This window comes from Tauraco erythrolophus, chromosome 6, assembly GCF_009769465.1.
Source record: "Tauraco erythrolophus isolate bTauEry1 chromosome 6, bTauEry1.pri, whole genome shotgun sequence".
In the NCBI taxonomy this organism is placed as follows: Eukaryota; Metazoa; Chordata; class Aves; order Musophagiformes; family Musophagidae; genus Tauraco; species Tauraco erythrolophus.
In genome coordinates, this window is record NC_141470.1 from 68,568,311 (window position 1) to 68,590,339 (window position 22,029).

General features: G+C 41.0%; 1 protein-coding gene across 2 annotated transcripts in view; it reads left to right on the top strand.

The window, feature by feature from the left end:
• The first annotated feature begins 181 nt into the window (after nucleotides 1-181).
• Nucleotides 182-22,029, top strand: part of EXOC5 (exocyst complex component 5) — a 28,772-nt gene continuing 6,924 nt past the window's right edge. The window contains exons 1-14 of one of the 2 annotated variants that reach the window (XM_086612796.1): nucleotides 182-214; nucleotides 5,990-6,081; nucleotides 9,594-9,741; nucleotides 10,126-10,320; nucleotides 14,984-15,048; nucleotides 15,476-15,504; nucleotides 15,657-15,766; nucleotides 16,263-16,307; nucleotides 16,407-16,547; nucleotides 17,649-17,731; nucleotides 18,197-18,406; nucleotides 18,674-18,709; nucleotides 19,591-19,738; nucleotides 21,848-21,956. In XM_086612796.1, coding sequence (XP_086468922.1) covers nucleotides 188-214; nucleotides 5,990-6,081; nucleotides 9,594-9,741; nucleotides 10,126-10,320; nucleotides 14,984-15,048; nucleotides 15,476-15,504; nucleotides 15,657-15,766; nucleotides 16,263-16,307; nucleotides 16,407-16,547; nucleotides 17,649-17,731; nucleotides 18,197-18,406; nucleotides 18,674-18,709; nucleotides 19,591-19,738; nucleotides 21,848-21,956 — 1,438 coding nt within the window. In that variant the 5' untranslated portion in view covers nucleotides 182-187. The remainder of the gene's footprint in view (nucleotides 215-5,989; nucleotides 6,082-9,593; nucleotides 9,742-10,125; nucleotides 10,321-14,983; nucleotides 15,049-15,475; nucleotides 15,505-15,656; nucleotides 15,767-16,262; nucleotides 16,308-16,406; nucleotides 16,548-17,648; nucleotides 17,732-18,196; nucleotides 18,407-18,673; nucleotides 18,710-19,590; nucleotides 19,739-21,847; nucleotides 21,957-22,029) is intronic. The other variant, XM_086612795.1, reaches the window with a different exon arrangement.

A 22,029-nucleotide genomic window follows, 5' to 3' on the forward strand; every position in this document is an offset into this window, starting at 1 on the left:
CTGCGGAGGAGCGGCCGCCGCTGCGCGCAGCTCCCGGCCCCTCCCCGGCGGCGGCCGCCCCGGCGCAGGGCCATTTCCGGCGGGCGGAGGCGGCGCCGCGGCGGCTGCCGGGGCGGCGGGACACAATGGGCGGCAGCGGCGGGGCGGCGGCGGACCGCTGAGGAGCCCCGCCGCCCTCCCTGCGGCCATGGCTGCCACGGCCGAGCTCTTCGAGGTGAGCGCGGGCAGCGCCGGGGCTCTCTGTGGGCTTCCCCGGGCCGGGAGGGCCGCGCTGGGCCCGGGGGCGGGAGGCGGTGGCGGGGCCAGCCGGCTTCGGAGGGGATGCGGCGGCCTCCGCCGAACCGCGGCCCCGGGGCGAGCTCCCGCTCGGGCGGCGAGGCCGCAAGGAGGGGAACGGGCCCTCCCGCCCGGGGCCCGCGGTGACGGCGTGCGCGGGGGCGAGCGGCGCAGTGCCGGAGCCTGAGGAAACCGGGTACGGGCGTGGGGGGCCGAGAAAGCGGGGAGGGGGCGTGGGGGATGCAGCCCCTCACCTTCCCCCAGGCGAGGGCTTTCGGTGCCCCTAACGCCCCGGCCGCCTTCCCCCGGGGCTCCCGGGTCTTCGCACCGGCGAGGCGCCGCGTTCCGCGGGGTCCCAGGCCGGGCCCGGCGGATAACGGGACTCTCCTCCCGAAGGCACATCCCAGGTTGACCCCAGCGCCGCGGTGTCTCGGCGCAGCTTCTGCTTTTCTGAAGTAAGGAAGTAGCTTTGCCTTCCCTTTGGCCGCTGCGGAGCGGAGGCGCAAGAAGGGGAATGGCTGCCCAAGGCAGCAATATAGGCACTGGAACAGGTTGCCCAGAGAAGTTGTGGCTGCCCCATCCCTGGAAGTGTTCAAGGCCAGGTTGGATGAGGCTTTGGGCAACCTGGTGTAGTGGAGGGTGTCCCTGCCCGTGGCAGAGGGGTTGGAACTAAATGATCTTTGAGGTCCCTTCCAACCCAAACCATTCCATGATTCTATGAATGTAGCAGGAGTCTGGCAAATCCTTTTCCCCTGGCCTGCGCCACAGGCTTTCGTGATGTGAGCCGTGATTAACAGAAAGTGTTTATTCCCCACTTGCTGGTGCGTGGGGATGTGGTGTCCTTACCAGGGATCCTGTGTTTTCTCTCCAAGTCGCTTAAGAGCCGGTTGTTCATTTGGTGTCTCAACACTGGGATGCGCTTTGCCCAGGCTTCAGGAAAGGTCTTCCTGTTTCTCTGGAACGTCCCATATCTGTGGTTTCTATGGATGCATTGTGTGCGCTTGTATTTATGAATCACTGTTATGACACGAGTGTTATGACTCACATATTTTGGCTTGCATGGTTTAAAAAAAATAGGAAGACTGATACACCATCTTCTAAATAGTTAGATGCCAAGTTTTATACCCTCTCTCCACCTCTCTAGCTGTCCTCGGACTGTGTTGATTTCTCAGCAGGATGACAGGGCGGTTCTGTTCTTTGTGGTATGTTGAATCTGAGATAACTTGGATGCAGAAAGAAAACCGTATGCTTTGGCTGCTTTGGGTCATGCAGCAGTTTTTCCCATTTTGTAATAGCAATAAAGGTGAAATTGCAAAGTAGGAGAGACCTTTGCCTAGAGATTGGGCTTGAAATTACGTTTTCCAAGGTGGAAACCAGTCTGTCTTTCTTTCCTGATTTCACTTGTCTCACTCCAAAGGCTAGAGATGGTTTTTATTGAGGTTTGTTAATTTAATGTTACCTGCTATGTTAGTTTGAAGTCCCTGTCACGTTGGTTAGAACATGAAAATGTGCTTATTATGGGAGTGACCCTTAGCCACATACCAAGGGTGGTATTTGATTGCCATGTTTTCATGAATGGGTGTTTGAAAGTCATTTTCAATACAGATACGTGACATTGTGTAGAAAATGGACACAACGTGGACTCAATTCTCTCTCATATCACTCAAAGTGTAATTTAACAATGATTATTTCTAAACTGGATTTTAACGTGACTGGGTCCAGTTTAGTTTCATTTGTACAGACCAGATCAAACCAGGTTATCATCCACTTCAGGCAAATCTCTTATTAAATCAGTAGTATTGGCTGACTGGATAGGATCACGATAATTCATCTAGAGCTAGAGGGAAGTTCAAAGCTGTGAAGAAATTGACTGTTGGGGCTCATCTGATAACAGGCAAAGGACTTGCAAATGACATTTGTAATAGCTGATTTTCAGCAATTTCTGCAGAACTGGATAGGAGACTTGAAATAGGAATTAGGCTGTCAGCTATAGGTAACCCTGTTATCAAGATAGCATTAAAAAGGGCAAATGTATGTGGAAGGTACAATATACAAACAAAACTAATAAGTTTTGGATTTGCAGTGGAACCTGTGAAATCATGTCTTAAAAAGACACTGTTGAACTTCATTTATTCTTTATAAATCAAGTAGACTATTCTTAGCACACCTTTTGTGAAAATTTGGAAGGAAAAGCTCATTTTGTTTTTCTGTTGGTCAGTATTCTGCACACAGTGATATCCCCTGCCATTACTATTTCTGAAGTAATACAGAACGTGGTTTGTACGATTAAAATCTGAAGGACAGGTCTCCTATGTAAGTGTTCTTGAAAAACAGATATTTTCCAGGTTATGCCCCTTTAAAATATTACTACACCTGCATAGCAGTGATTTGGCCATTGTTTAGGTCAAACTAAACTAATTAATATGCTTTGCTGATGTGTCAAATTGTTAAAACAAAATGCAGGTTTATGATTTTTTTCAGAATAGCGGATGTTGCAGAAGGAGAGAGGCAGACTGGAAGGCGGGATGAGCATTGCGGAAGAGGGGGATGCACATGGGCGTCCATGCTGTGGGAAGGGCAGCAGAGGGAACTGGGCTGCTGCTGGTTCAGGTTGACCTCATGGCTGGTCAGGTGGCACCAAGTTTGGGGTCAACCACAGCGTTTGTTGTCGTGTGCCTGGCGAGTTTTTGGGATGCAGGGGAGGGAGCTGCAGGTAATGCGTACACAGGTGCTTGGGGGAGCTTTATAGGATGTATAATGGATAAAGCAAGATTGACAGTATAGTTTCTTTTTATTTTGAGAGTCTAGGGAATGTATATCAGGTTTTCTTAGGAGGCTTTGATGGGCTTGCAGAAAAACTGTAAGAACTGTAAGTGTGTTTTTGCCAAAAAAAAAGAGGAGGAAAAAAAAATTCAAGGTCATTATGTTTGTGTATGTGAATTGTCTTTTAGTGCAGACATCTGAAGGAAGGGAGAAATGTAGAAAATGTAACATATACACACGGAGCATCTGTAAACAGTGCAGCCTTTATATAGGGTTTTTCCATAGCGCCGTACTTTGCACTGGTATCCTTGTAACTAGAGTGGTACTCCAGCCGAATTACAGGATCTTCAGCGGAAAGGTCGTGGCTGTGATTTTCATATAAAGGAGAAATGCTGAGAAGAGCTGTAAGGTAATTAGGAAGCTGGAAGATTCCCCTGAAGGGAATGTTTCTGTATTGAATGGCTCATTTCACCTAGAATTAAAATGGCAAAAACGTTCCCAAACATTTGGATGTAAACATGACGTAAGGAGAGAATTTACACTTGGTATGAAAACACTGCGTTATAACTTCCAATGAAGAGGATTCACGTAAAGGAAACGTAACGTCATGTGTGAGGAAGAGCTGGGTTAAAGAGGTGACTGACTTGTAGAGAAGCAGTTTCTGTGGCGTAGCATCCAGTTGTTTTGGAAGCTTACCCAAGGAGGCTGAGCAAAACACAGTTACTTTAGTCAGTCTTTGAATGAGGAGTTACTGGGTGGGCTGTTGAAAGGGTAAAACTTCCGTCTTGTCTGGCAATATTCAGTATATTGCAAAGTATATGTAAAAAACTTTCACATTTCCATTTAATAGCTGGGCCTCACCGGATAGGGCATCATGTGTTTTTTGGGAACGGCAAACGTCGAACTGGCAATATTTGCTTTCCAACCCTTGTTTTTAGTGATTGAAATTATGCTATAATGCTGGTTTTTCCTCTTCCTATTACTTCTGACATCATTTTAGACCTATTGGTACAAGAACTGATATGATACCTGTTGTGGAGGTCTCTTTATTTTTTTATTATTATTTTTTTAAACCAAGCTTTACCAAAAGCATTGGTGGCATGTTCACATGTTTCGTTATCAGAAATGAGTTGTGGCAAATACCACTATTAACCAGAGCCACTCCTGGCTCTGTCTTGGTTTGTTTCACAGTTTTAGAATCATTGCTGCGTGTAATTTAACAGCTTGCTGCGAAATCCTGGTGCTTGTGAGAATACTTTGCCTACTGATCTTGGATGTGCTGGTGCTAGCACCTAAACAATACTGCTGGATTACCAGTGAAGCTGAAGTGGTAAATACTCTTGTTTTTTTAAAGGATAGATGTTGGACTATGGTTTGGATATTGAATATTAACTATGTGAAGAAATGTTTGAGCTGGCTTAAGTATAAGGCCAGCTGAAATAGGAGCTCTTGGTTTTATGATGAGGTCCCTGCCTTCAGAAAACACTGTCGGGTAGAAAAATAATCTTAACTATTCACCATTGGGTGGCATTTTTATGGAAGATCCAGTAAATACTGTGGAAGAAGCTTGCATAACCTTATGTTTTTAGCATCGCTCATGCCCTGTTTTTCCTTCTTGGGAAAGTCAGGTCTATCATCTGTTTTTATGCTTGCCTTTTCCACCCGCCCCCCCTTCTTTTTATCTGCTTTGGTTCTGCAGCTGTGGTTTGATGTTGCGTCGTGTCCAGTGGGAATCTCACACTGTTTTTGCCATGGGGCAGTGCCTTGGTCAGTTCTGCTCATGATGCCATGTTGTGAACTGCATCAGAGTTGAGCAACTGCAGAGAAAACTTACTTTGCTGCATAATTTTTTAGGCAGATCAGTTCTCCTCTCTGGTTTGCTGCACAGCTGGCAGCTGGGTCTCGTGGTGTAATGTCTCACATCAGTGTAGCTGCTGCTTTGGAAAAGAGAATGAAGAGGAGCCCTTTCTATCCCCTTAGCCATCAGGGAGCACCAGCTGGAGCCCAACTTCGGGCCTTGCTCTGCAAGAACCATGGGGGCTAATTCAGAAGCGTGCAGAGTAGCACACAGCAATGAGCAGAGGGCTCGAGAACAGGACCTGTGATGGAAAAGTGAGCTTGCTGGGGTTCTTCAGGTTATGAAAGAGTCAACTCACACAGGACCCCCATAATCTTTTCTTCATGTCCACGGTGGACAGGGCAAGAAGGACATGGAGCTGCTGAAGAGGGACCAGAGGAGGGCCATGAAGGTGATCCAAGGGCTGGAGCACCTCTGCTATGAAGACAGGCTGAGAGAGTTGGGGCTGTTCAGCCTGGAGAAGAGGAGGCTCCAGGGTGATCTTATAGCAGCCTTCCAGTGCCTAAAGGGGCCTACAAGAAAGCTGGAGAGGGACTTTTTATAAGGACATGTAGTGATAGGACATGGGGCAATGGATTTAAACTGAAAAAGGGGAGATTTAGATTAGATATAAGGAAAAAATTTTTCAGTCAGAGGGTGGTGAGGCACTGGAACAGGCTGCCCAGAGAAGTTGTCGGTGCCCCATCCCTGGAAGTGTTCAAGGCCAGGTTGGATGAGGCTTTGAGCAACCTGGTGTAGTGGAGGGTGTCCCTGCCCATGGCAGGGGGTTTGGAACTAGATGATCTTTGAGGTCCCTTCCAACCCAAACCATTCTGTGATTCTATGATTCTAATTTAGAGCCAACTCTTCACAGACCTGCAACAAGTTCTGTACCAGTAGTCTCGCAATAGAGTGGATGTTCAAACTCACCACTTTAAGAACGGTGTCTCTATATCAAATATGTAAACATACGAGGTGACGGGGTAATTGTCAACACTGTACTTACTCTTGATTGTAGTAAAGCTTCTAAACGCTTTCAAAATGATGTGTAAGCAGCTGCTTAAGGAACAACCTGCTGTGGCACATTGTAAGGAGTTCTTGTTCTGTGGCTAGGAGCCTTTTGTGGCAGATGAATACATTGAACGCCTGGCATGGAGAACACCTGGAGGAGGTTCCAGAGGTGGAGAAGCTTTTGATCCAAAAAGGTAAAATAAAATTGCATAATGGTCCAAGTGAATTTATCTCTAATTGTACTGTTTTATTACATATGTAACAAAAAGCCTGTGTGTAGTGTTCGTGTGTGTCCAAGGAGGTTTCATTTGGGAGAATTGCTAGAATTTGTGACCATGAGCCAATTATTCAGAACCAATTATTCAGTAACAAGAGTAGGGAGAGTCACTTTCTGATTTAGACCTTTTGAATGAGGGAGAGTTGATGCTGTTTGTCCTTGTCAGACATGAGTGTTCCAAAGCACTAGAGCTGCTGGATTAAAACATAACACGAGGCTTCACTGTTATGATAGTTGAATCAATTTAATGAGTTTCTTGCTAATTTAGCTCCCTGAGCTGGCTTGTTGTGAGACCCAGTAGTTTACAGTCCTGATGCAAATAAAAGGCACAAACAGGTGGGAAGAGAAGAAAATCAGGAGCATGGCAATGTGGACTTAGATTGTTTTAAACTGAATTTGTGTGGATTTGTATCATTTGGATCAAATGAACAGCTTGCTGCTGTTCAATGGAGATGGGCTTGTGCCCTTCTTCCTTGCTGTTAGCTGCACGCCATGATGGTTCATTTGGAGCTGGCTGTAGGCGTGTGGTCTTATCATAAGCTAATCTAACTTACTAACAAGTCAGAAAACTAACCTGACAAGAAAAAAGAAAAAGAACTTTTTTTTTTCCCTAGTTGGGTTAGCAGTTTTAGGGGACTGGAAAAGCTTGGGAGCAGTTGCAAAGGGAACAGGTTGTGTGTCTCTGAGCTGGTGGTGGGGAGGAACGTGGGTGTGGAAAGGATTAAGGCTAGGGTAGGGGAAGTGGTAAAGGAGAAGGTAGTGCAGGACCTTCTCTTGTTTGTGGTGAGCTGGCTTGGCTCTGTTGAGAAACCTCACCCTAAAAAGCCAGCGCTCTGGTTACTGGGCTGGCGCTGGGTGGTGCGTTGGTAACTGGGATGCACAGTTTTATACGGCAACATTCAAAGTCTAAGCTTCTGTACTCCAAACCTCTGGATGTTCTTTTGTTTTGGAAAGAGTGACTCTTTCAAATAGTGCCACTTTTAAGCTTTTGTACCAGTATTGGTAGTCTTTCTAGAGACATAATTAACTTAAGTGTTTTCATTTTTCGCATGATTATGACTTGGGAGATGAGCAAGTGCAATAGCTGTTCCTTAGTGTCTTCCTGTTTACATCATCTTATTCCAGATTGAGATGGTTTGTAGTAACCTGAGCTAGAACACTGAAGAACTTTAGGAATTACTGATTTCATAGGCAAGCTGTTGTTAGTCAAAAGCAGATACGAAAATCTTCATTATCATGGTCAAAGGACATTCCTTCTGGAGCAGTGTGACTCTTTGGAGACGTGTGAGAAGAGGAAGGATATTGTTGGAGTTCTAGCAAGATGCTGAGCCCTTGACATTCCATCTGAGGCCTGTATCCTATGCAGAGCTTTACATGCGTTTTAAGCAGGAAAAAGCCTGGAAATATGCAGCATTGCTTCTTGTAGCTCTTTCTCCACAGTGGTGCCTAGTATACATTTTAGAGTAGTTAATGATTTATACCAATACGAACTCAGTTTAACCTATCTTCTACATTTCTACTGGTTTGCTTGTGTTAACTTCTGTGACGCACTTTCATATTTGTCAGGACAAAGTGGGAGAATCCTACAACAGTAAATATTTTTCTTGTGGGATCTCCTAGTGTTGGGCAGGAAGCCAAAATAAATATTAAAAAGAAGCATGCATTTTAGTGTATGGCTTTTCTTTTCTGTTTTTAGAAGGTGATGCTTTTGTTTGGTAGAAAGAATGTTGGGTTCTTTATTTCTCTTCTGAGAAACCTGACCAGCAGCTACCTCTTCTGCTTGAGCATTCTTTCCTCTCTCATTATATTGAATACTGTTGCTGAATAAGTGATGAGTTGGTGCAATACCTGCTTAAAAAAAACAAACCCCAAACTGAACTGAAACAGCTTGTTAAAATGAGTAGAAACTATCTTCACTTCTCTAGGCTTTTGTTTGAAAGTATGCTTTGTGTCCCTTATTATTGTTTACCTTTTATTTTAAAAATACTTCTGTAGACTTGAGCCTATTCCTTCTGTTTTTCTGTGAAATCTGATACAACATGCTTACTCTTGGGCGTCTGGCAAGCAGGAAGTAGAGGAAAAAAAGTCAAACATCTGCCCCAATCCAGTTTTCTTTAAGTTGTGGCTTTAAGTCACTTACTGTTGTAAAGATACCACTTGAAATAGGTTTTTAGACCAATACAGTGAGCCAAAAAGCAGTTCATGTGGTCCAAGCAGCAGGGTAGAAACCAGTTATTTCAGCAGCAAAAGTTAAAACTGGAAATCTGGTGACACTCCCTGCAACTAAAGAGAATGGCATTAGTATTGTTTAGATGTTACTTGGAGGAAACTCTAGATGTTGGCCAAGAGAGGTACTGTAGTTGTTACTGGGAAGGAGTTGTGTGAGGGTAGAGTAATATATTCTGCTTTTCCCTCCTGGTTGCTGAGAGCCTCTGGACTGTGCATGGAGAGCCAGGAGAGGAACATTCTGCCTTTTAGCAGCACTGCAGGTTGGAAGGACTTCACATTCGTGATATACCTTCTGAAAAGAGTGTATGTGAATATGCAGATTCCAGAGTAGTCATTAGACGTTAAACCTGGACAGCAGAGTTCTCAAATCTTCCATGTGTTTTCAGTTGTTAGCATGAGTTTTATGGCTACGGAGGTTCTGGGAATAATCCATTCCCTGAGCATCAGCGACTACGATGTTTAGAAAAGTATAAGCTGAAAAGATGGCTGGAATGGGACAGAATGGACAAAAACAGGAATGAGAAAGAGAGAGACATTGAGAATGGAATGAAAAAGAATAGAAGAAACTCGAGAATGCATTCAGATGTACTGTGTTTGGGAACAGTAAAATGTGTCTAAAAGAAAAATGAAAGTGATGGGAAAAGACAGGGAAGAAAGAAAACCTCCACCTTAAAATGGCATATGTTATAGGAAGAAAAGAAGTGAAGTCAGGAAGCAACATACCTGTAACCAAAACAATATTATGAGACTATATGATTGTATTTACTGCCTATTAATAAGATGCTGATTTACAAGTTTACAGTAACATGTACAGTAGAAAATATTTTCCTGTTGTAGCTCTTACATTGCAGGGATGTAGGTGGCCTAAGTTCTCTTTGCCCTGATGAGACTTATTTAGGGAAACTGGGGATATAGGAGGAGTGTTTGTCTCTGTGGCAGAGCCACATTCTTGAGTTATTGTTATTTAGGTATTCCCCTCTCCTGTGGTCTATTTTATGTGATCACATAGTTTCCGTGTAGGCATAGAGTTCTACACAACTAGGGCAATGTAGTTTAAAAAGAAAATAGCATTTTTAAGTTAGACATGATGATATCAGCCTTGTAGGCAAGTTCTTTTCTTTGAGGTTTTTTTTAAGCTTTCTGCAGGAGACAATGTCTTTCAAACTAAAGTCTGCTTTGCTGTATTTTATTTTAAATCAGATTATTGGAAGAATTTGTAAATCATATCCAAGAGTTACAGGTAATGGATGAAAGGATTCAGAGAAAGGTGGAGAAACTAGAACAGCAATGCCAGAAGGAAGCAAAGGAATTTGCCAAGAAAGTACAAGAGCTGCAGAAAAGCAACCAGGTAAGTTTAAAGAGTATAGTCAGTGCTAAGCTGTGCAAGTTTTAAGTGTCACATTAACATTTCTTCGTGCAGCGTGCTACTGTTTGGGATAAAAATAGGTTTTGATGGAAAACAATTTCCCCTGTCAAAGGGGACTTATCTGCATGTTCCATTAATGAGCGTTGGCTATTCTGAAAGTATGGAGTCTTCACAATGGGTTAAGGAAGACGCTAAACTTAAAGCAGTTGTGTGTACTTAATCAGTGGTTCTGAGTAGTTCTGAGATACAGCACCTGGAAAGCTGATCCCTGCTTTCACTGTGCTTCTTACTGAAGTAAATCTAGTGCTTCCTAAACTACAGTAAATGGAAATCATGAGTTTTGCATCCGTGTCTATGTTCTCCCAGGTTGCCTTCCAACATTTCCAGGAGCTAGATGAGCACATCAGCTATGTAGCAACTAAGGTCTGTCACCTTGGCGACCAACTGGAGGGGGTAAACACGCCACGGCAACGGGCTGTGGAGGCTCAGAAGCTGATGAAATACTTTAATGAGTTTCTGGATGGAGAGCTGAAGTCTGATGTTTTTACAAACTCTGAAAAGGTAAGAGCTGTCAGCGGGATGAAAGCAGTTCAAAGCAATAAGCAGTACTGCCCTAATTACAAGCTGCTACCATGACTTACCATGGTCAGACTTCAAACCAGTGAGTGACTGACTTGTTAAAGTTTCATTGTTCTGAAATGTAAATTAACAACACTAGGCTGCAGATTGCTGATAAAGCGTTTGTATTCAGTGATGCCGAATGTGGCAATGTTGGCATTTTTCATTTTATGAAATTATCAGAGATTTGAGAAATGCTGGGAGGGCAACTTTAGAGCGCATACAATATCTGCCTTTTTCCTTTGAACCCCTTGCTTCAGATCCACCCTGTAATGCAGAACGTTTCTGAATGCAACTTCTTTGTGAAACTTTACTCTGTTGGGTCAGTCCACTGGCCTTGGATACCTTTTTGTCACAGCATGCCTTTGGGCTTTGTATAGTCCTGTGGTTAGGTCTCCACCCTCTGAATTTAGAGGAACCAGGCAGGAAAACTTCAAAGAAATGTTAAAGCATTTTGTTTTTCTTATGCTTCAAGAGTATGTTAATGAGGCAAATATAATCTGAATGGTGTGGCTAATAAAAATTAACTGAAGTAAGTGTCCAGCTGTAAGCAAAAGGACACAAATCAGATTTCCCTAAGCTGCTTGAAAGATAAGTAAAATTGTTGGTTTGTTGTTTGTTTGTTTGTTTTTTTCTTTTTGAGGTGTGTCCTGAAGAATCTTCCCACTCTCCTTAAATTCTGTGCAGTGGTGTGTTTGTAGTCAGGAAAAAATTACAGTATGTGGGAACAGCAAAAACTTGGTTTGCACATTCAGCAAAAAATATGTGCTTGAAATGCAGCTCATAAAGGACCCGAGAATAGGTTAATAGTCATCCCCTCTCTACTGAGCTGAAGATATCTTTCAAGGAAATGAAAAACTAATCATTTCATATAGTTATATTCACAAGAAGCCAGTTTCATAGTGACTTTCGATTCATGGTCTGTGGATATATATGAAAATTGCCAGTTGATAGTTTGCCCAAATCAGAGAGGTAGCACAGAAAAACTTCTCTGACTTCTAAGGAAAACAGAAAGGTTTCAACACAATGGAAGTTTTTCTATGGACAGCCTTTTCTAAATCTGCATAAGTTTTTCTTTTTTATTTCCTAAGTAGAAATAAAACATGCATTTTAAAGATATTTAATGGCAACATGATAAATTGCAAAGTGTAAGTTAGAGAATTATGTGTTTTCTGCTGAAGAGTGTCATATAGAATTCAACTCTCACTTTACTTATTACTTAAAGTTTTGTAATACTTTCTGTTGCAAGATCTGAAAAAAAACGGTAGATAAGTAGGACATTGATAAACAAATTAATCTTCATACACCCTGAAGAATAATAAGACATTCACCAAATCTGGAGGAAGACAAATGTAGTAAAGGCCAGAAGTCTTGTGCGAGTCTGCAGAGGAGGTGTGTGGGAACACAAACAAGATTTTCTGGATACAAGTTATCTTACTGAGACTAGTTTCAGTCAAGGTGGGTTAGTACTGTTCTGTTTTTGTGTCCTAGATAGAAGTAGAAGTAGTGTTTGTAAAGGAACCTGCCTAGACATGTGCCATCACATCACAACGCATCTTTGAACTAAAAATAGTTCTAAGGTGTGAGATGGTAACAAATGTTCTTAAATGTAAAACCTTAATGCTGCGTCAGAATCTTCTGATTTCGAACTGATGTGGGGTTTAGGTAGTGTTTTGGAGGATGTTACGATTTTTTTTGTACTATGCCATCCCTCACAAGTGTGGGTTTTTCTTTGAGACACCGAGGGCAGGGGATACTGTGAAAGGAGAGGCAAGAAAGGAATTATAATGCAGTTATTTCCTCGGAAATTCATATTTTTCCCAGTGTCAGTTCTTCAAATCTGTTGGATTCCTTTTTTTTCCCTACACTCAAGTTGTTGCTTCCCACATTACTTTCTCCTAGCTGCACTGAGCAATTTCTAACTTAACATCTTTGTGAAGGTGTTTTCTCGCTGTCTTGTCCCGTGCTATCTGTTGTGTGTCTTCGTCCTCTGAATCCATATAATTTCCCTTGCACTGCCAGCTAACCAGTCCTTCTCCTGTACTAAAGTGTCTTGAAGTGAGCAAATCACTCCAGTTAAAACAATTTAACTATCCATATGGTACAGCAGCTTACTTGTTTATCATGCAATAGCATTATCTTCTGTTTAATGTTTACTCTTATTCTTACATCCTTTTCTCCATTTATATTATCAGCGTTATTCCATTATGCCTTTTAACTTGTTCATAAAAACATTTTGTGTTAAAATTCTCTCTTGCCGTTGTTTATCCACAATATTTTTTTAGATTTTTTTTCTAGATCTGTTATAGCCTTTAAATGTATTTTATGGAATCTATATTTATTTTGATTTAATAGTTTACAGAAGTCTGATTCAATTAAAAATAAAATATGTCCAGATTTAAGCAGAAACCATGGAGAATTGATTTGTCATGGTTTCTGTGGTCCATAAGAAAAGGCCCTGAATTCAATAAAATCTAAGTTAGTTAACAGCTATTGTGTGAAGAGGAGACAAAGAAAATGTTGCTTTTGTGGGGTGTTTTGTTGTTTGTTTTTTTTTTCGTTGTAACACCAGTGAATAACTGCTAATCTGTAGACTATTCTAATGCCACCAGTATTGATCACAATTAAAAGTTAGGTGTTAATGTTGCTGTAAGCTAATAGCAGTAACTGCAGTTTCATTGGATTTGAGGAGCATAGGTGCTTTGGACTGAAGAGGCTATTGTAAGCTGGCAGTTCAAAACATAAGCCGCTCTTAATAAGCAGGATGGTTATACTTTGAGAGCCCCTATTTGTGCTGGACAACCAACGTAGTGTGATGCCTGTGCTCTATATTCTTACCTGTGTGTCTTGTTCTATTCTTGAAAAGTTTAAAAAAACCCGACCTGCTCTAAGTGGTTGTAGAATAGGTTTTCGTGACTTCCTTTCCTCTCGCCCCAGTTCCCTGGAACAAGACTAACAGGAAGAACAAGATAAACCGCGTGTTCTCCGTTGTGTCAACTTACAAAGATTTTGCTTGAATGTAGTAGCTAGAGCTTTCATTGCCCGCTTCGAGGTGCCTTCCAGTCACCAAGACAGCAAAATAAAGCCTCTGAAACTATCCCAGAGCTGTGTCCAGTTTGGACGAGTCAACACTGTGCTTAAATCCACTGAACTCCAGTTGCAACCAGCTGTGTTCGCCGCATTTTCAGAAGTGCTGATTGGTGTTTATATAGTTCATGGGCCTAGTGAAACAGTCACTAAGTGCTGATGGATCACGGAAGAATAAATGAGAAATGGTTTTGCTGTCCAGGACAGAGCAGAAATTTGCATGCTGCACTAGCTTTATTGGTTAGCTTTTGTATTCATGCGACTGTTCATATTTTGTGTATGCATGATTGACTAACTTGCATCTGGATCTTTGCTTTGGACCTCAGAGTTTATAATTTCTAATACAGCTTCCATTTAGAATCATGAAATCATAGAATGGTTAGGGTTGGAAGGGACCTCAAAGATCATCTAGTTCCAACCCCCGCCACTTGGAGAAGGAAGTTATCATCCATGCGTTCCAGGAACGTCCTGGAATGCCTATGCCCTGCTGTGTTGTCCTTCCAACAGATATCGGGGTGGTTGAAGTCCCCCATGAGGACCAGGGCTTGTGAATGTGTGAGGCAGCTCCTATCTGTCTGTAGAGGGCCTTATCCACCCAGTCCTCCTGGTCAGGTGGTCTGTAGCAGACCCCTACTACTATGTCCCCTGTCCCTGCTCTCCCTTTAATCCTAACCCATAAGCTCTCAGTTGGGACCTCATCTGTCCCCAGGTGCAGCTCCATGCACTCCAGCTGGTCTTTGACATAGAAGGCAACCCCTCCTCCTCTTCTGCTCTGCCTATCCTTCCTAAAGAGCCTGTACCTTTCTATTCTGACACTCCAGTTCTCCCTCCTTGGGAGAATGTGAGGTGCTCCAACTGTGCTCTGCTTTTATCCCCTTTTCCCCTTCCTCCCCTCTCCATGCTGAGAATTGTCATGGCTTTTTTGGTTACAGCTATACAGCCAATTTCATCAATTGCAAAGAATTCCTCAGTGCTTTTCCTGGCATGTCTGAACAGTTTGCTAGCCATTTCACTTCTGAATTCAGCAGAGATCTCTTCTGGTTGAGTGTGAGTCAGTTAGACTTTTATCCTAATGCATTGTAAAGTATAATGTTGCAGTTCAGCCAGCTCTGTGTTACAGTTAAGTGTTTTATTCCCAAATCAAAGGGTGCAAATTGTGATCTAATCAGCCCTGAGGAATCTTTGGTCTGCAAACTGTATAGCTGTGCTGGCTTAGTGTGGTGATGAGCTATTTGTCCAGGTAGCTTAGACACCTACACAGACACAGCCAGTGTGAACACATAACTACTTTTTGTCATGTTTTGACCTATGTAATTTTATGTTAAAAAAGAAATACCATAAGCATCATAAAAGTACATATAGGAACATTAAGGGAGTGATCTCTTCCACAGGTGTATCAACTCAACCAGCTTTAGAAGTGGGAACTACACGTGTGAAAACTGGACTGTGGAGGGGGAGGAAAGGAATAGCCTACAATCAGACCACCTTTAATAATTCTGACATGTTTTACTCTTAACAGATTAAAGAGGCAGCCGATATTATTCAGAAACTGCATTTGATTGCACAGGAACTGCCTTTTGACAGGTAAAATTCTATTTGAACGTCTTTAAAAAAACCTCTTCACATAGCTATCATTTTCTGATACTTCCCTTGTCTGCTTTTTTGGTGCTTTACTTGGTGATTCATGTAGCTTTTGAGATGGATTGTGTGCTTATTTCTCTCTTCTCTATTCTCAAATTTATGTTCACGCACTCGTGTCGTAGGATCATCTTTACATACACATCCTAAACTGCTTAACAGACTTTTAATGGGATAATTTTGCTGTGCTGACTTAATGCTAGATTTGAATTAGATGCTTTTAGGTTTTTATGAATATAAAGCGTGTAACTTTTCTGTCATCTTTGTTACATGTTTTCATTTTTAAGTAGAGTGCCTGTTAATCATGATCTAGGATGTCTGTGATTTCTCATGATGTGGATTTGAATTTAATCATTTTTTTTGTTGTTAACAGGTTTTCTGAAGTCAAATCAAAGATAGCAAGTAAGTTATCTATCCAGCTCAATCTATATTCCTGTATTTGAGTTGTTAAAGATGATTAAGGAAGTATGCAATACTGTCAGTATTACAGTTTTTGCTGGTGCTTGTATTACATAGCCTGATGGATTTTTGTTGTTATCCCCTTTCCTCTCCAGGTAAGTACCATGATTTAGAGTGCCAGCTAATTCAAGAGTTTACCAGCGCACAGCGGAGAGGTGAAATCTCCAGAATGAGAGAAGTAGCAGCAGTTTTGCTTCATTTTAAGGTAAAAACTGAGAGTTTTAATTTAAATACATAAATAAAACAACCCACAATACCGTAAGTGCGTGTTTTGAACGAACCTATTTGCATGGGCACAGCCACCATACCAGAGAATACGCATAAATTAAAATATGAATTTTAATATCTCATTAAAAATACTGAGATAATTCCATCTGAAATCAAATGCAGGGGAATAAAAGAGGCAGATGATGGCGGATCGGAGGTGGTGTCAGTAGAGGCCATTCTAAGATAATGTTTTCTTTTATGTGTGTGAACTGCCTTCCGTGCTTGAGAGAGAGTGTTGAAACCTGTTGTGTGTATCCATGTAGAGTGGTGGTAGGTTTGTGACAAAAATAGGTTTAAAACAGTGTATGCTTTTGATGAATCTTTTTTTTTTTTTGCAATAACGTTTTCACAGGGGTTGTATTTCCTTGATTTCATTCAATAATGGGAAGATGGAGAACCCGCTTTAACATTGAGTTGTTTTGCTCCTTCCATAGGGCTATTCCCATTGCGTTGATGTGTACATAAAACAGTGTCAAGAGGTAATGCGTTTTGGTTTACATGTATCTCTTTGGGTGTTGATTTGTTTCATTGTGTAGACTGTTGTAAATATATTACGAAATGTGCTTCTGAAACCCTAGGGTGCGTTCCTGAGGAATGACGTCTTTGAAGATGCAGCCATTCTCTGCCAGCGAGTGAATAAACAAGTTGGAGAAGTCTTTAGCAATCCGGAGACTGTGCTAGCCAAACTCATTCAAAATATCTTTGAAGTTAAACTTCAGGTATTTTAGATTTTAACATATTGAAAGGAAACTTTTCATCTAAAAGTATTGTATCTAGTAATACCAATGAATGAGAATTTACAATATTTGTGATCTTGTATAAGGATGTAGACTCAACAGCTGATTGCTTTGTAACAATTCAGACAGATAATTAAGCCTATATCCAATAAAGCTGCTTGTACTCTGAATACAGTGCAACTGAAAGTGCTCAAATTCAGTATATAAAATTGTAAGGCAGTCAGTGTGTTCCTTAGCTAATTCACAAGATGTCATATGCATATTTGATTTCTTCTGTATGCTCCCTACCAAGAATATGTCAGGAGAAGAAGTTTCATATTTAATAAGTATCTTTAATCTGTTCTTTCTTGAAATTGGGTTTCATGTGTAAGGTTACACATTGCATTGAATAAGCCAAAACAGCTTATGTTGTGAATACTATCTCGCATCTAATGCAGTATTTATATGAAAGTCTGAAATAGTTGAAAACGTCAAGTTTTCCATCCTAATACACTCACCTAAGTGTGTAAGGTCAACAACGTGACTAGTTGTGGCAAAAACCAATTTCCCTGTAGAGGTTGTTATTCCTGTAGTGTAGAGATTGAGCTTGTGTTCCAACCCCAAATTTGTGTGTCAGTTTTGATTTAGTATTTTATGGTAAATAATAATTTTTGTCCAAATATTCAATGACAAGAAGGCTCTAAGCTTGTATCTGCTTTCTGTATGTGTTATGATAAGCAAATATGTAAGCATCTCCTTTGCTTACTGTCAACTGCAGAAATGCCCCTAGGCCTTCTGTGCTTTTGATTCTTAAAAAGAGGGGATTTTGTGTTTATTGGTCAAGCATATTTTCAAAGCAATCTCTTTTGTCTTTGCTTCATGCACTACTGCTTTGTATTATTAAATAATTTTCTCTAAAAGATGCATTTTACTCTATCTGTAGATAATGCAGGATCTGTAAATTAGAGATTTAAAACCAAAGAATATATGAATTACCTTGAGTAAGATATATGCTTTGCAGTAAATTACGTACAATCTAGCAAGTAGTAAGCATGACCTGTGGTTGCTAGTTAGTCTTCTAACAGATGTGTCCAAATTTTACAGAGTTATGTGAAGGACCAGCTAGAAGAACACAGGAAATCTGACGCAGAACAGTATCTCAAGAATCTCTATGATCTATATACAAGGTATTTCTATATTGATGATGAAATTATTGTCGTAGATATTCTCTTGTAGTAGATTGATTTGTTATCAAGATGTAGAAAGAGAAGCCAAAACTGTAAACTTCTCATAAAAACTGAAAATGTTTTATAGCCATTCACCTTTACAACGACTGCTTTCCTAAAGAAAATTTAAAATTGCCGTTATTATTTTTAATGGGAAGTGTTTTGTTTAGTCGTCTTTGAGAGTAATTTTGAAACTGTGCAAAAGCCAGTCCTCCGCGTCTCGCTGGCGACTCGCTTGATTGCAAGTGTACTGTACGTAATTAAACATGAACGGTGCAAAATGCTTTACTTAAACGTAAAGCTGCTAGAAGTCTTAATCTCAACCAGGGTTCCGTTGTGCTGTGTACTTTACAAACGTGTAATGCTGTAATTCGTGCAAATTCAACCTTTTCCTCCTCTCCCCTTCTTTGTTTCTTTTGCCTAAAGAACTACTAATCTGTCAAGCAAATTGATGGAATTTAACCTGGGTACTGATAAGCAGACTTTCTTGTCTAAGCTTATCAAATCCATTTTCATTTCCTACTTGGAGAATTACATTGAGGTGGAAATTGGTTATTTGAAAAGTAGGAGTGCTATGATTCTACAACGCTATTATGATTCCAAAAACCACCAGAAGAGGTCCATTGGCACTGGAGGGTAAGTTTCTTCTGTGAAGTTTCCTACTTTTAAAATGGAAGGGGGGCTGTAAGGGGAGAAACGTAGCGTTTGCCATGTCAGATGTACAGTGATGAACTACAAATGAGCGGGCTTCTAAAATGACCTGCAGCTTTTTATAGTTGCTGTCGCTTCATGTTAACTTCTGCTAAAAAGTGTATCACTCTCAGTACATATGAAAGGTGATGCATGGTATTTACACGCTCATGGGAAATGAAAAATACCAGTTAAACCTATGTTTCAACTTAGGATCCAGATCCACAAAAGGACTGAAGCAAAATTAAGGTACCTAAAGCATGTATATGTGTGTATCTAAAAGCATACATTTTTTTTCACCTGCCCAGGTCTTGTGGTCCCCTCCCAAGACCTAGGAAGGGGAAAAGTCCATAGCAATGTCAGTGAGAAAGCTCTTAATGAGCCCAGAAGATGCAATGGACTTAGAGAAAGGTAAAACAAGACTTCATTATCCTCAGGGTAGAGAAACTCTAATAAAGGAGTAGTGAGAAGTGGGAAAGGAAGAATTAAAACTTGTGTGAAGCAGAGTTGATAAGACTACTGTACCTTTCAAAGAGCTACTGGGTTCAGTGTGTCAGGAATGAAAAGTGCTTTGGAGAGAACAGCAGCAGCAAAGTAATTAAATGCATTTTAAAAAAAAAGATGAAAATTTAATTTTCTTGGGGAAAATTAAATTTATTGTAGTGACTGACTTTACGAGTTGTTTTATGCATGGAAATGTGTTGGAGCATGCTTGACTAAATCAGGACTGCTGAGATAGTGGATGAGGATGAGAGGATTTGTGGGTGTGGATGAGGCAGAAAGCTTTCATTAGTGTTTTGAAAGTACAATGTGACAGAATGTATGGAGGCTAAACTTTGTCCATAGGATTCAATTGAAATTACTCTTATTCCACGATGGGGAATAGCTGGTCCCATGGTGTGAACGTGCCATGGTAGAACACAGTTGACTATGGGATCAGAGATGGTAGTTTGCACTTACCGACAATTTTTTTTTTAAGCTTGCAAGACTGTCTTAATGCTTGTGTATCCTAAACTGTGTCTCGGGTTCTGTGTTTTAAGTTAACAACTACAATATCCTAAATCATAGTTGAATTAAAGCATCAGAATTTCCATCCCTTGAAATCTTCTTTTGGTATATCTTTGTTCTAGTATTCAAGACCTCAAAGAGAGAATAAGGCAACGTACAAACTTACCCTTGGGGCCAAGTATTGACACACACGGAGAAACTTTTCTGTCACAAGAAGTGGTGGTTAACCTCTTGCAAGAAACTAAACAAGCTTTTGAAAGATGTCACAGGGTAAGTTTGCTTCCTGTGATCTCCATTACTGTTATAATTTTGTGTGTGAAATTTAATCTTGAGGTTCAGTTTTTGATTCACATGTGATAGGAAGAGAGGAGGGACATCATTAAACAAATCAATTTGCTTTTGTATTTTTCACTGAATCAAGGGTCGTGGTGGAGGCTATGGGTTTGCTTTTTAAATGTGGATCTGGTTGTATTTTGTGGTTTTTAATACTGTCTGTTTTTGGAAGGAGTGGGGAGGGTTAGCCTACTGTCTACGTTACTTTTATTACTAAATTAGACCCAAGACTTGAGAAGCCTTTAGTGTAATTTTTTTTCCTGCTTTAAAAATACAGAGAAAGTTCAACAGTTGTTTTCCTGTGTCAAGTGCCTTTTCTTCTAGGGAATATCACCAATAAAATGCTGAGAGGAATAATCTTTAGCATTGCTTACCTTGGTAACCCTCTACTATTCTTTAAATGCTTTAGTCTAACAAAAAAAAAAGTGTTTACCTTCTGATTTAATCGCCCGTTTTACTGCCTGTCAATTACTGTTTGTCTGGTACTTCAGTGTAAATAAAAACCCTTGAAATTTAATTGCCAACTTAAACGCTGGGGACTTTTTTTATTAGCTGAACACAGCGGTTTCTAACAAATTTGAATACCTCTAACATTCTAAGTTAGCTTAGTGCAGCAAAACTTAACATTTCAGAGATTTAGAAGTTTTAATATTTTATAAACTTCGAGGGAGCAAAGGTCTAACAAAGCAGAGATGCAGCACTGTGATCTGTACACGCTGGGATGAACGCCTGCCTAGTGGGGAACGTCACTGGCTGCAAGGCAAGCAGGTAGATTGTTATTTTTCTCAATATGGTGGTTGCTAGAAACAGTTGTTAAATTCATGATATAAACTAACTTTTTCCAATTGTGCACAACTTTTTTTTTTTTCTTCTTCTTTCCTGCTGGAATCAGGTTTTTTCGTACTTGGTCTAAGAACAATTGTATGTATTGGGATAGAAATGGATGCTAAATGGATCTGGTAGGGTTTTGTTTGTGGTCAGGGCAACTCACTGTGCAAAAGAGAAGTGAAACAAGTCCCTGGCTAACTAAGTGTAATGTGTGTATCACGTGACAGATGCCTGCAGATACACTGTGTGTCCCAACTGTGACTGCTTTAGGGAAAATGAATCGGTATCTCTGAACGGAACCGTCTATCGCAACGTTTCGGTGTTTGGAAGTCTCTGTAATGGTACTTGGTTGAGGGGTTTTGGTTTGGTTTTTTTGGGGAATGTAGCAGAAATCTTTGGGAGTGTTGTTACTTTTGCAATAGTAATCTTTCCTACTCCTAGCTTTATAAAGTCTTCACATAATTCCTTAAAAACCAAAGCTGTATTTTTCCATGTACAAAAGTCCTGTCGCTTCTTTCTTTCGAAAAGGGATTTACTGACAGGTTGCTGTCCAAAATCCCGTGTTGCTTACAGCTCATGGAAGTACAGATGCTGTGTGTGTATGTGGGCATTACTTTACTTAATAAAAATTTCCATGCTCCGTTGCCTCCAGCTGAGCCGTGGTAAGTGGAGCTGAGGTTGTCTGTGTCATTTTTCCTGCGGTACGGTGGCAGTGGTGAAACAACAGCTGCACTGGGTGGAACCGAAGGGCCATCTAACCCAGTGTCCTGTCTCTGACTGTGGCCAGTGGCAGAAGCTTAGTAAAAGAGAAGGAAGGCAGGGCACGGATAAAGTAATCTTTTCTGTGCACGTTTTCCCAGCATCCAGCAGCATGCAGTTTAGGTAATTCCTAAGATTACATCTGGACAGTTGTGTTTTAAGGACTGTTGTTAATATCTTCCTTTATTACTACTATTAGAAACTGTTCATACTTTTGCTTTTTGTGGCATCCTGTGGCGTGCTAGCTTTGGTTTGCTTGTTAATGCTGAAAGGTTTATTGATACTAAAGGCTGTTCCTGAATAGTTCTCTCTATGGATACTTTTAATTTAGAATAAAATTCCAATTATTCTGCAATACTTGTTGCATTTTAAGCTTATCCTCTGTGCGATATTGGATGAACTTTCAAATGTATGTAGAACTGACCTTTAGGATAATTTTTTATTTCTTTTTCTTTAAAGCTCTCTGATCCATCTGACTTACCGAAGAATGCTTTCAGAATTTTTTCTATGCTTGTAGAGTTCTTATGTACTGAACACATCGATTACGCATTAGAAACAGGCCTTGCTGGTGAGTAGTATTTTCTGAGCATTTCATCTCATTGGCCTTTTCGTGCAGATGATCTTTGCAGGTCCTTGCTGTG